General features: G+C 35.7%; 1 protein-coding gene across 2 annotated transcripts in view; it reads right to left on the bottom strand.

The window, feature by feature from the left end:
* Positions 1 to 14,304, bottom strand: part of CWF19L2 (CWF19 like cell cycle control factor 2) — a 199,854-nt gene that overhangs the window by 149,426 nt on the left and 36,124 nt on the right. For both annotated transcript variants that reach the window (XR_016393904.1, XM_022560508.2), the window contains exon 6: positions 6,716 to 6,809. Coding sequence is in view for 1 of the 2 variants with exons in the window: in XM_022560508.2 (XP_022416216.2) it covers positions 6,716 to 6,809 (94 nt within the window). In the remaining variant the exon portion in view is untranslated. The remainder of the gene's footprint in view (positions 1 to 6,715; positions 6,810 to 14,304) is intronic.

Raw genomic sequence — 14,304 nt, 5'->3', positions numbered from 1 at the left:
AACACAAAAGACCCTGAATAGCCAAAGCAATCTTGAGAAAGAAAAACGGAGTTGGTAGAATTCCTGGACTTCAGACTATACTACAAAGCTACAGTAATCAAGACAGTATGGTACTGGCACAAAAACAGAAATATAGATCAATGGAACAGGAGAGAAAGCCAGAGATAAACCCACGCAAATATGGTCACCTTATTTTTGATAAAGGAGGCAAGAATATACAGTGGAGAAAAGACAGCCTCTTCAATAAGTGGTGCTGGGAAAACTGGACAGGTACATGTAAAAGTATGAAATTAGAACACTCCCTAACACCATACACAAAAATAAACTCAAACTGGATTAAAGACCTAAATGTAAGGCCAGATACTATAAAACTGTTAGAGGAAAACATAGGGAGAACACTCTGTGACAAACTGCAGCAAGATCTTTTTCCATCCACCTCCTAGAATAATGAAAATAAAAACAAAAATAAACAAATGGGACCCAGTTAATTTATTAATTAAACTTCAAAGCTTTTGCACAGCAAAGGAAACCATAAAGAAGACGAAAAGACAACCCTCAGAATGGAAGAAAATATTTGCAAATGAAGCAACTGACAAGGGATTAATCTCCAAAGTTCACCTGCAGCTCAATATCAAAAAAGCAAACCAATCAAAAAGTGGGCAGAAGATCTAAATAGACATTTCTCCAAAAAAGACATACAGATGGCCAAAAAGCACATGATAAGATGCTCAACACCACTAATTATTAGAGAAATGCAAATCAAAACTACAATAAGGTATCACCTCACGCAAGTCAGAATGGCCATCATCAATAAGGTCTACAAACAATAAGTGCTGGAGAGGGTGTGGAGAAAAGGGAACCCTCCTACACTGTTGGTGGGAATGCAAACTGGTACAGCCACTATGGAGAACAGTATGGAGGTTCCTCAAAAAAGTAAAAATAGAGCTACCATATAATCCAGCAGTCTCACTCCTGGGCATATATATGGAGAAAACCAGAATTCAAAAGGATGCATGCACCCCGATGATCACTGCAGCACTATTTACAATAGCCAGGACATGGAAGCACCTTAAATGTGCATCAACAGAGGAATGCATAAAGAAGATGTGGTACATATATATACAACTAAATAGTACACACCCATAAAAAAGAACAAAATAATGCCATTTGCAGCAACATGGATGGACCTCAAGATTCTCATACTTAGTGACTTAAGTCAGACAAAGAAAGACAAATATCATATGATATCATTTACATGTCAAATCTAAGAAAAGGCTACAAATGAACTTATCTACAAAACCAAAACAGAGATACAGAGGTAGAAAATAAACTTATGGTTACCGGTGGGTGAGGGTGGGGGAGGGATAAATTGGAAGATTGGGATTGACACATACACACTACTATATATAAAATAGGTAACTAATAAGGACCTCCTCTACTCAATACTCTGTAATAGCCTCTATGGGAAAACAATCTTAAAAAGAGCAGATATATGTATTTGTGTAACAGATTCACTGTGCTGTACACCTGAAACTAACACAACATTGTAAATCAATTATACCCCAATAAAATTTTTTTCAAAATAAATAAATGAAATAAAATATATTAATAGTTTTTAAAAAAGAACAAATAAGGAAATTACAGATAATACAGAACTATCTGTATTATCATAGATAATAATGCAGATATTAATGCAGAACTATAATAACAATGAAACAAATTATTCTAGCTGTGATTACCAACTACGGAAATCTGAATGCCTCCAACAAACTTTATTAGGCTGCTTATATTTCCTTCTATATACATCACACTTTTCATTTGCATATAGGAAATCTAATAAATAAATCAAAACTGTTCCTGATTTTCCTTGTTCAAAAACAGAACTAGTTTAGATCACCCCAGCTCTATAACCCACAAAATACAGAGACCCCAAAAGACATGTACAAGAATCTTCATAGCAAGAAACCTGTAGTAATCCCAGCCTAGAATCAAATGAATATACATTATAGACTACGATATATATATTCCTAAAATAGACTACTACATAGCAATGAGAATAAATGACTATGTACCCAACAACACAAGTGAATCTGAAAATGGGCACAAACGTAGCAGGAAACAAAAGAGGGCACAGTATATGATTCCAGGCAAAGCAGAATTTTGGTGCCAGAACACTCTGGCAAGAGCACAGTGACTCGAAGAGCCACAAAGCGAATCTTTGGGATGGTAATAATGTTCAGTTTCTTAAACTGTACACTGATTGCACAGATGTTTTCACTTTGTAAAAATACAGTTGACCCTTGAACAGCAACATGTTTGAACTATGTGGGTTTACTTACACTTGGATTTTTTTCAATAGCAAATACTACAATATACACAACCTGCAGTTGGCTGGATCCATGGTTGGTTGAATCCACAAATACAGAGGGCCAACTAAAAGTCATATGCAGATTTTCAACTGCACAGAGGGTAGGTGCCCCTAACCCCCATGTTGTTCAACGGTCAACTGTAATCAGTCTGTATACTAAAGATTTGTGTACTTTTCTATGTACGTGTTGAACGTAAATAAAAAGTTTACTTTAAAAAAAACAGATTTTTCAATTCTGAAATTAATTCTGTCCCTCACACAAATCTCAAAAGTTTATCTTCACTAAGCTATCTCTTCTAAGATAACGGGTCTTACTTTACATGCCTAAAATACCGTGTACTTCAAATCCAGGTCTCTAGTTAACTCAATGATTCGCTTTTCATTTAAGTTTATTTTGCTCTTGCTCTTTTTTTTAATGTATACATTCTATGAGTTCAAAATTAACAATGCAGCTACTCAAGGAAGTTAGTCTAAATCTGCAATTTACACAGTGATAAGAGACAACCACTGTAAATAACACCCATGTTAATGTTCTAGCTATATAATTAAAATTTTTATTCCGAGGAGTTATCTACTGACAAACTGATGGACACAGTGAAAATTTTAATTCATGCTCATGGAGTTCTCATAGAAATGGGACCTAAGAAGGGACCAAAGAAGCCAGTTTTTATACTTTTTAGACAGAGAAACACTAAATTTATAAGAAATTTATAGGACAAAAATAACTTAGGCTTTGGGTGCTTAATTAGTGAAGAATCTAAACTGAGTTTGGGCTTGGGGTAATAAATTAAAGAAGTAACAGGGTCTGTTTGTATAGGCTTTTTGACCTCAAATTCCCTATCTCTGTTATAAGAATTTCCTTCTACCTTCATTTTTCATATGCAATTTATTCCCTACTTTCAGGAAGACAGAGAGGAGGTTCAAAGTGTCCCTCTTGCATCAGCTCTTTCTTAAGTAACTTTAATTCAAAATAATCAATATGCCATTGAGGCACACTTTGGGGCAACGTACCCTGGGCCCCAACAATAGCAATAATAAAATATTTATAACAAGAGAATTCACCAAATTGAATATTTAAAAAGCAAACAAAAAATACCAACTACAGAACCATCTATCAAGAAATTCAATCCAACAAATATTTTGTGAACACTTACTATGAATATGAAAATCTATTAAACACAGAAGGAAATCAAAACATAATAAGGGGGGGGCTTCCCTGGTGGCGCAGTGGTTGAGAGTCCGCCTGCCGATGCAGGGGACACGGGTTCGTGCCCCGGTCCGGGAAGATCCCACATGCCGCGGAGCGGCTGGGCCTGTGAGCCATGGCCGCTGAGCCTGCACGTCCGGAGCCTGTGCTCCGCAACGGGAGAGGCCACAACAGTGAGGCCCGTGTACCGCAAAAAAAAAAATAATAAATAATAATAAGGGGGTAAAACATTGGTGAATGGGGTAACTACTCACTAAAAAGTAACTTTTTAAAAAAACAAACAAAAACAATCATGAATAAGGCATGGTCCCTGTCCTATCTGAGATAAAGATATATCAAATAATTACAGTAAATTCATTGGTATGGAGCACTTAATATATACCTGTACGTGAAGTCTGTTGTTTATAAGTCAAAAATTCAGAGACTGAGTATATGCTTCCATAATTAAAAGTTATATTATTATAGACAAAATACAACCAAGTGAATCTGGGCTACATCCTCATTTTTCTCAGAAGACAGGATAATATAAAAATAGCAATAAACTGAATATCAGGAGACCTAGATTTTAGTCTTGCTGTTGTTATTAAATAGTTGTAAGACCTCAAGCAAGTCATTAACTCCTTTAAATTTTGCTTCTTTGTGTGCAAAATAAGGCAGTTGATTTAAATCAACTTTGAAACAACTTCTCAAAAGATTCTGTAAGAGAAAGCCAAAAAATAAAGAGGGAAAATAATCTACATGGATGAACAAAAATACAGAGTTTTTAAGCAAGAATATCTACTAACTACATGGTAACAGAGTCTTCTAATGAAAACCTAGAGTAACTAACCCTAGACTAAAATCAGAAGACCTGGGTTCTAGTACTACTCATATGACTATAGGCAAATAACTTGACCAATTTCAGCCTTAGTTTCCTGAACATTAGGTATTAGCTTCCTATACAATTGGGACATCTACTTTGCTACCCTCACATGGCTGCTATTGAAAATAAACTGATACAAAAACGTGTTATTCTGTAAACTTAAAAATTGTACAAATATTCCCATTACTAAAATATGATTTAAGATAATTTTGTATGGACAGTGAAAATTTATTTATTTTTCTACTTAATTTTCTCTAAGGAAAAAAATATCAAGAGTAACAAATTAGTTATTGTGTATATGGCACCTCAATCATTACCAAAAAACCTGTTGATAAAATCTTCCCAAAACATTTCATCATAAGGACAAATATTTGACAACATCATTATTAAGTATTTACTATATTCCAGATTCTGTGATAAATCCTCATAATAACCATATAAGACAGGTAATACCATTATTCCCTACTACAGTGTTTAAACTGGGCTCAGAGAAGTCAGGAAACATTCCCCAAATCACAGAACTAATGAGTGGAAACGCCAAAATTCTAATCCCAAGAAGTCAAACTCCAAAGTCTAAGTCCTTAAATATAAACACTATAGCACCTCTACATACCTCTTAATACTACTTTTATAACACTTTTAGGTGCCTCACAGTTTCAACTCTACCACTAGTCTAAAGAGAACGACCACACTATCTGCATACGCAGAAAAACCTACAAATCATTTTTTAAAGCTTAATTTCAACTCTGGGATCTGAACCTCTGACAGACATTCAGAGCTTTCTGTCATTCTTTCTCCTTCTAATTAAATATGAGAAAGGGAAATGGTGAAAGCATTATATGAAAGGGAAGCGAGAAAGGCTCTCTAAAACCTTTATGTATGGTCATTTTTCTCCTAGTGTCTTTGATTCTACTGGTTCAGCAAGCTGAAAGATACTACCTAAGGTAGAACTTTGGGTCTTCTCCAATCAGTGAAGTTAAGAACCTGCTGACTACATATACTCAGACAGGATTTGCCAATTCTAAGTCTTCCCCATAGATGAACTTACTGACTGTCCTCTGACAACAAGGATGGTAAAAGCTTGTATCAGCCCTACATAATAATAGTTCACTGAGAAAACTTATGATTCCCAAACTCTTAAATTTCTAAACATCAGTATTTCAAAGAGAATCTTATATGACTACAGTTATTATTATATAGCCCAGCAGAGACATTTCTTTATTGCCCAAGCTGAAAGGCAATAAAGAAAAGGTTATAATTACTAATAACTTCAGTAAAACTAATAAATATAAATTAAAAAGGAACCTATAACGTGGCTCCAGGGACATCTCTCATAAAACACAAAAGAATATAACAAATGGCCAAAATAAAAATAAACTATGTATAAAAAGCAGGAAAACATTCTGCTGAGAAATGACTAAGATGAAAAGATAATTTATAATACTACTATGTGTATACTGGGTTAATTGTAATTAATCAAACTTTTCATTGAGTTGTCAATGTAACACTTAACTGGCATATAAGTATTTTTTAAAATTATGGTGAAAGGTATGAATATGTGACACAAGTATTGTGTCTCCATCTGCTGGAAAGTAACAGCACTATCCTAACATCAATAAAATTTGTAAATGCTGGCAAAGTAAGAATTTCTGAAAATATAAAATCACATCTTTAATATTTATACATCATTTTCATGAAACTTCAGAGCTTAATACTTTTTACATTTTGTTATAGAATGTAACAAACCAAAGGATTACATCCTCACAGAACCATACTTTTCATTAATCCATTCAAAATATAAACTCAAATATAAAAACATTATCAAGTATAAAAATATTTAATAAATTTGCTAACATATTATAGTTAAAATAATCTTCCCAAGTACTAGTAATTTAAATGAGGCCTTAAAAGACTGCATGTTTTATCATTGCTTTCCTATATGTAAACTGAACCTTTAGTAATAATCCATAGACACTCATAATATAAAACCATACAAATTTCACATCAGATAATCAATATACATCATTGTTTTGCAAATACATAAACAGACACAGGTATCTGCAGACTAGATCAAAATTACAGCATCAGACAGAAATATTTAAATAATAACTAGTGATAAAATTTAGATTTAATACATCTCAAAATCTGATTTAGATTATTATTCATTTTTGGAATTCATAATACATCTTACCAATCTACTAGCAGACTCAGTTGATTCCCTTAGGAATACCAAGTTATAAGAAATGCCTGTGTGGCTACAATCAGAATATGAAGATACCTTTAGTAACTGATGACACATTACAGTCTTCTGGTGGAAGACCTGTCCCACCATCCTTCCAGTATGGATTCAATTCTCTTTCCAGCAGTCTGAACTGGAACAAAACATTTTCAGAGGTCACAATTTTAAAATAACCCCACCATAAAATATATTAATAAATTAAAAACCTGAGACTCAGTTAACAATTGTAACCTTAGGGAAATACTTTAAAAACTCTTAAGACACACTCTTTTCCAACTTGCAGGAAATAATGTCTAAATTAACATTCATTCAATGCTTTTCTTGAATACCTACCATGAATCAGAATTGTGCTAGATGCAGAAAATGTAATAGTCAATATGCCTAACACAGCCTTTGCTAGCTTATGAGATAGTGAGGAATACAGACAATATACAAGTAACTGTCAAGTGCTTTGAAGACAGAAGTACAGAGTGTTAAAGCCATACACAATTCAAACTCCTCTCATGCTGACAAATCAAAGACTTCCTAAAGGAAGTAATATGAGTACTATTAGACCTAAGGATGAGCAAGAATTAGCCAGTTTCTTCTGTGGGAAAAGAGAATTAAGAGGTTCCAAGTGTAGGAATAAAAGTATGTTCATAAAGCCCAAGAGGAAAGCAAAAGCACTGCACCTTTAGGGAACAAAGTAATTCAGACTGGCTAAAACTTGAGAAGCATGAATGAACATCAATAAGAGATTAGGTTATAGAATAATCAGGGACTAGGCCACAGGAACCACTTTAAACTGCTATTGGAGCTTTCTGCTGGGGCAATGGTAAGGCATAAACATGATCAGCTTTGTGTTACACAAAGAGCAAACTGGTTTCAGAGTGGAGAAAAGACTGGAGAAAAGCAACATTATAGGTAGGAAACCAGTAAGAAGACTGTGGTAGTAATCAGGAAAAAGATGACAGTAGCCTAGTCACAGTGCAAGTGTCTACTGTGTTCCAAGCACTATGCCAGGTACTAGGGCTATAATTAATAAGCCAGGCATAGTCCTTACCATCAAAGAAATTATGGCCTTGAGAAAGGAGAAAGACAAGCAATATTAATATAGAAGAGTGCTATGAAAGTAAAGACTGCTATAGAAACATATACTAGGGGTATCCAATTTGACTTAAGGGGTCAGAAAATGCTTCTTAGAACTAATAATGGCAATTATTAGAAATAATAATGGCAATTAGATAGAGAAGAATGGAAAGAGTTAAATGTTAGCTTCCAGAACCAACCTTTGAAAACAAAAATGTTGGATAAAAAATTTTTAAAAAGCATTTAAAATGTTTTCATGAGCTGACAAAAAAGTACAGAATCTCCAAAGAACAAAATTTAAGTTAGGAATCTCCTGGCGGTCCAGTGGTTAAGATGCCGTGCTTCCACTGCAGGGGGCGCGGGTCCTATCCCTGGTCTGGGAACTAAGGTCCCACATCACATAGTGCGGCAAAAAAATAGAAAAAAACAAACAAAAAAATTTTTATGTTAAAGGTTAACTTAGAGGGATAAGCAAAGTAGTAAGGATCTGACTTCTTATAATGTACACACAAAAAGATTCTGCCACCTCCCTTTTTAGCCTACTGTAAAATCTCACAGTATCTACAATTTCTTCCAGTGGTCTTATTTGGACACTCAGAGAGATACATATCAGATATTCAACAGGATAACAAAGACTAAAATTACAAACTGAGGAGGACAATTGACAACTGGTAAGACGAATTATGAGATACTATCTGAAAGTACACAAAAGACACAAGACTGAATATATAAAGAACTACCATCAGTAAGAAAAAGATAAAAAACATAAACAAGCAGTTCATACTATAAGAAATCTAAATGACAAAAAAAAGATCTCTCCTAGTAATCAGAGGAATGCATATTAATACATGAAATACCATTTCTCACACATTATTCAGCATGACATAATTTTAAAGTTTGACAATACAGATACTAAGTATGGTTAAGAAACATACATTGTTGGGGCACAATAAATTGATATAATCTCTTTGCAAGTGTTTGTGAAAGAAAATAGGTGCGTACTTAATAACTTAGCAATTCCACTTCTAAATATGCACTATGGAGAAATTTAGCACTGCTTGTAATAGTTTGTAAGAGTGAAAAACAAAATATCCATTCCAAGAGGAATGGATATTTACAGAATGGCAGAGTTAGATTATGAAAGACTATACAGTGATTGAAAGGAATGAAATAGAAATAAAATATATCAACATGAATCAATCTCTAAAACATGCTCAGACCTTCTAATCAAGAGATTTATTAAAGTTCAGTTCATGTTGCCATGTTTGTCTCTGCTCAGGACAAACCGAAAAGATATACAAAATATAAAACACTGCTAAGTTCAAAACAAGATAAACCCATCTCTGTGGACCAAAAACAGAAGAGAAATGCAAAGCAGTAAGCATAACTGAAGCCATATGACTACTGGGCTCTATGTGCAAGCAGAAAACGTTAGCCCTTAGTTCAATTTCTAAAACATAATAAATACTAAAGGTGCTCCAGCATATACAGGGGAATGGAAACAAAGCCAAGGACTGGAGTGGGGAGATGTCCTGCTTATGAAAAAAGGTTGAAAAATTGGTATGCATCTCTATGTGCTATAGACTGGTTTTATAGATATGTGCCATAGATCTGAAGCTTACAGCACAAGGTGAGAAAGAAGCCAAGAAGACACAAAGACTTGAGCATTGGCTTTCAAGCTTTTCTGTAACCTTGACCCATAGAGAGATTTTCTCTGTGTATGTGTATCCAAAACAAAGGTTTTAGGAAACAAAACGTATATTTGTTACATGTAATAAATACATGCTGATATTTTATATTTTTAAATGATGACAGCAATAAACTTCTGACTCACAATATGAAAAACATTAGCATAAAGCACAAAAGAAATGATATCCTCAATATAAAGAAGACAAATGAAATCAACATGCTTCACACTGAAGCTTCAGTTAAGGACCATCATTTTAGTCTTCTTCCTACGATCTTCATTTATTTTCACTCCCATTATAGGAATTATCATTTGATTCTAAGGCAAGGGCCGTATTTTCCTCAAAATAAACCAAACATTTATCATGTGTTAAGAATACGATGACGTAGGAAGGAGAGATCAAGATGGTGGAGTAGGAGGATGTGGAGCTCACTTCCTTCCAAGAACACAGCAAAAATACATCTACATGTGGAACAATTCTCACTGAAAACCAACAGGAGACTGGTAGAAAGACTCTTATACAACAAAGGCTGTAAGAAAAATCCACACAGATTCAAGTAGAAAGAGAAGAGAAGCAATCAAGTCAGGAATTGTGACCCTGGGAGGGGACACAGAAAAGGAAGGAGATTACATGGACTCAGAGATCCTCCCTGGGGGGTGAGCAATTCAAGCCACATATTGGGTTCCCTAGTCCTAGGGTCCAATGCCAAGAAGACAAGTCCCCTTAGCTGATTTGAAAACCAGTGGGACTAACAGGGGGACTGTAAGAAACCTAGACTCTGCTCATGAAGAGCACATACAAATTTGATTACTCTCAAAACAAGGCAGCAGAAGTAGACTTAAACTGCCCCAGGACTCTGGCCAGTTTCCTACAACACCCCCAGCCCATGCTCCAGCCTAAGCCGAGTGCCCACTACAGCACCACTTGCTCCATGGCACAGTTCCACACTGGGGCAAGGGATGCTGCACCCAAGAAGAGTACACAGTTGTGAGAAATGAACCCTGCTCAGATCTGGAACAGCATCTGAATGGAGTGACGGCAACCCCTGAAGGTGCTTGGCGAGGCAGCACATCAGGAGCAGTCTGTAACTCTGACTGGTCTGGGACCACCACAGCCCACTCCCTGACCGAAGCCAAGTGCCCATTCCAGCCTCTCTTGCTATGCCATGCAGCTCCAAACTGGGGCAAGGGCTACAGGACTGAGGGGAGTATGCTGTTTTGAGAGACAGAGCTAACCTGACCCAGAAGCATCTGACGGGGGTGGGGGAAGGTGGCAGTCGCTGCAGCTGATTAGGGAAGCAGCTCATTGGGTGAGGTCCGAAACTCAGACTGGGGTCCAGAACACCACAGCCCACACCTGACCTTTGCCGAGCACCCACTCTGGCCCCTCTTGCTCCAATACTGGTCCCCTCTGGGGCAAAGTACTGGTGCTAGGAACGAGAAGAGTACACACTTAAAGGGAATGGAGCCAGCTCACTCCCAAATAACAGGGCTTCTGCTCCAGGAACTTGGGGCCCTACACCACCTCCAATAAGGTGGTGTTGGTCACTGAGCAGAGAAGAACCCCATGCTCACACCTGGCTCTGACTCTAGTCCCTCCATCTTCCAGTCTCACCTCCTACAAAGGTGACAGCTGCCAGCACACCCTGTGGGAAGATGTGACTCATGCTCAGGTCAGATCCAGTTCTCCCATCAAAGCCACTGGGCACATGGAGAGTGCATAGAAATGCTCCCACACAAGGACACTCCTTCAAGATCAGAGTAGGTAAATGTTTCACCTAATATCACAGACACAGAGAAAGTTAAGCAAAACGAGAAGACAGAAAACTGTTTCAACTGAAAGAACAAGAGAAAAACCCTAAAGAAAACAACTAATGAAACAGCAGTGAACAACTTAATATACAAAGAGTTCAAAGCATTAATAACAGGAATACTGACTAAATTAGAGGAAAGAATAGATGAACAGAGAATTTTAAAAAGGAACTAAAAAACATTTTTAAAAGACAGAACTGAAGAACATGCTAACTGAAATGCAAAACACATTAGAAGGAACCAACAGAAGACAAAGTGATACGGAAGAAGATGAAATAAAAATTAACTCAATCTGAACAGAAAAGAGAAACAAGGTTTAAAAAAAATGAGAACAGTTAAGGGATCTCTAAGATAACATCCAGCATACCAACATTCACACTCTAGGGGTCCTAGTAGGAGAAGAAAGAGAGAGGCAGGGCAAAAACGTGTTTGATGAAATTATGGACTGCCAGAACCTGAAGAAGGAAACAGAAATCCAAGTACAGGAAGCACAGAGGGTACTAACCCAACCCTAAAAAAATGTTAAAGCATTTTCTCTAAGTGGAAAAGTAAAAGCTACAACAAGTAAGAATCTATAGGAAAGGGAAAATCCCACTAGTAAAGGCAAATATATAGTAAAGCCTATGACTCAATCACTTAAATAGGCTCTTACCAAGATTAAGACAAATAACTGTGAAATCAACTATATCTACAACGAACAGTTAAGGGAAAACATGAATATGTAAAATACATCATTAAAAACACAAAATGTGGTGAAGGGGTTTAGAAAAATGTAAATCGTTTAGAATGTGTTTGAACTTAAATGACTCCCAGTTTAAAACATGTAAATATAGTTATAGGTCAACATATATGAACCATATGGTAACTGCAAACCAAAAACCTGTACTACATACAAAAAATCTAAAGAAAAAGGAACACAGGCATACCACTAAAGAAAATCATCAAACTCCAAGGGAAGGAACTAAAAGAAGAAAAGAACAAAGAAGAACTGAAAAACCAACCAGTAAACAAGTAACAAAATGGGAATAAGGACACACCTATCAATAATCACTTCAAATGTAAATGGACTAAATGATCCAATCAAAAGACACAGAGCAGCTGATTGGATAAAAAAAAAACAAGACCCATCTAAATGCTTCTTGTAAGAGACTCACTTCAAACATAAAGACAAACACATAAACTGGAAGTGACAGGATAGAAAAAAATAATTCATGCAAATGGAAATGACAAGAAAGCAGGGGTAGAAGTACTCATTTCAGACAAATTTTAAAATAAAGTCAATAAAAAAAGATAAAGAAGGGCATTATTAACAAAAAGGATTTCAATACAAGAGGAGACAACACTCATTAACATATATGTACCTAATATAGGAGCACCTAAATATATATATATAGCAAATATTAACAGACATAAAGGGAGAAATTGACAATAACAAATAATAGAAGAGGATTTTAACACCACACTTACATCAATGAACAAATCATCCAGACAAGAAAACAATAAGAAAACAGTAATCTTTTTTTTTTTTTTTTTTTGCGGTACGTGGGCCTCTCACTGTTGTGGCCTCTCCCGTTGTGGAGCACAGGCTCCGGACACGCAAGCTCAGCAGCCATGGCTCATGGGCCCAGCCGCTCTGCGAAATGTGGGATCTTCCCGGACCGGGACACAAACCCATGTCCCCTGCATCGGCAGGCAGACTCTCAACCACTGCGCCACCAGGGAAGCCCAAACAGTAATCTTAAATGATACTTTGGACCAGATGGGCTTAGTAGATATCTACAGGACATTCCATCCAAAAACAGTAGAATAAACATTCTTTTCAAGTGCATATGGAACATTTTCCAGAATAGATCACATAGGAGGCCAAACAACAAGTCTCAACTAATTTAAGAAGATAGAAATTATATCAAGCAGTTTTTCCAACCACAAGGCATGAAACTAGAAAAAACACAAAATGTGGAGACTCAACAATATGCTACTAAAAGAAAAACCAATGGGTCAATGAAGAAATCAAAGAGGAAATCAAACAAAACCTCCAGACAAATGAAAATAACACAACTTTCCAAAATCTGTGCTACACAGCAAAAGCAGTTCTAAAGGTAAGTTTATAGCAGTAAAAGGCCAACCTCAAGAAACAAGAAAAATCTCATAAACTACCTAACCTACCATCTAATGGAATTAGAAAAAGAAGAACAAACAAAAGCAGAAAGAAAGCAATTCATATCAGAGAGGAAATAAATAAAACAAAGAACAAAAAAGAAAAAAAAATAGAAATGACCAATGAAACCAAGAGTTGATGTTTTGAAAAGATAAACAAAACTGATAAGCCTTTAGGCAGATTCATCAAGAAAAAAAGAGAGAGGACCCAAATAAAATAAGAAATGAAAGAGGAAAAATAACAACTGCTATCACAGAGATACAAAAATATCAAAACAGAATACTATGAACAATTAATATGCCAACAAATTGGACAACCTAGAAGTAACCAACAAACTTCTATAAACATAAAAACTTACAAGACTGAATCAGGACAAAATAGACCATATGAACAGAAAGATCACTAGTAGTAAAATTGAATTTGTACTTTAAAAAACTCTCAGCAAACAAAAGTTCAGGAACAAATCCATTCCTGGGAGAAGTCTACCAAACATATATAAAAGAACTAATATCTATACCTTCTCAAACTCCTCCAAAAAATTGAAGAAGAGGGAACATTCCCAAATTAATTCTATGAGGCCATCACTAATTACCCTGATACTAAAATAAAACAAAGACACTACCAAAGAAAAAAATTACAGGTGAGTATCTCCGATGAATGAAGATCCAAATATCCTCAAGAAAATATCAGCAAACCAAATTCAACAGTATATAAAATGGATCATACATAATGGTCAAGTGAGATTCATTCCAGGGATGGTTCAATATTTGCAAACTAATCAATATGATACACCACATTAACAAAAGGAGGAAAAAAAATCACATGATCATCTCAACAGACACACAAAAAGCATTTGACAAAATTCAACATCCTTTGGTGACAAAAACTCTCATCAAAGTTGGT

The sequence above is a fragment of the Delphinapterus leucas genome, chromosome 7 (genome assembly GCF_059928025.1).
Source record: "Delphinapterus leucas isolate spDelLeu-1000000601 "Yukka" chromosome 7, BTC_Dleu_Yukka2, whole genome shotgun sequence".
Taxonomy (NCBI): Eukaryota; Metazoa; Chordata; class Mammalia; order Artiodactyla; family Monodontidae; genus Delphinapterus; species Delphinapterus leucas.
Note: the sequence above shows the minus strand (reverse complement) of the source record. Positions and strands in the feature narration are given on the sequence as shown.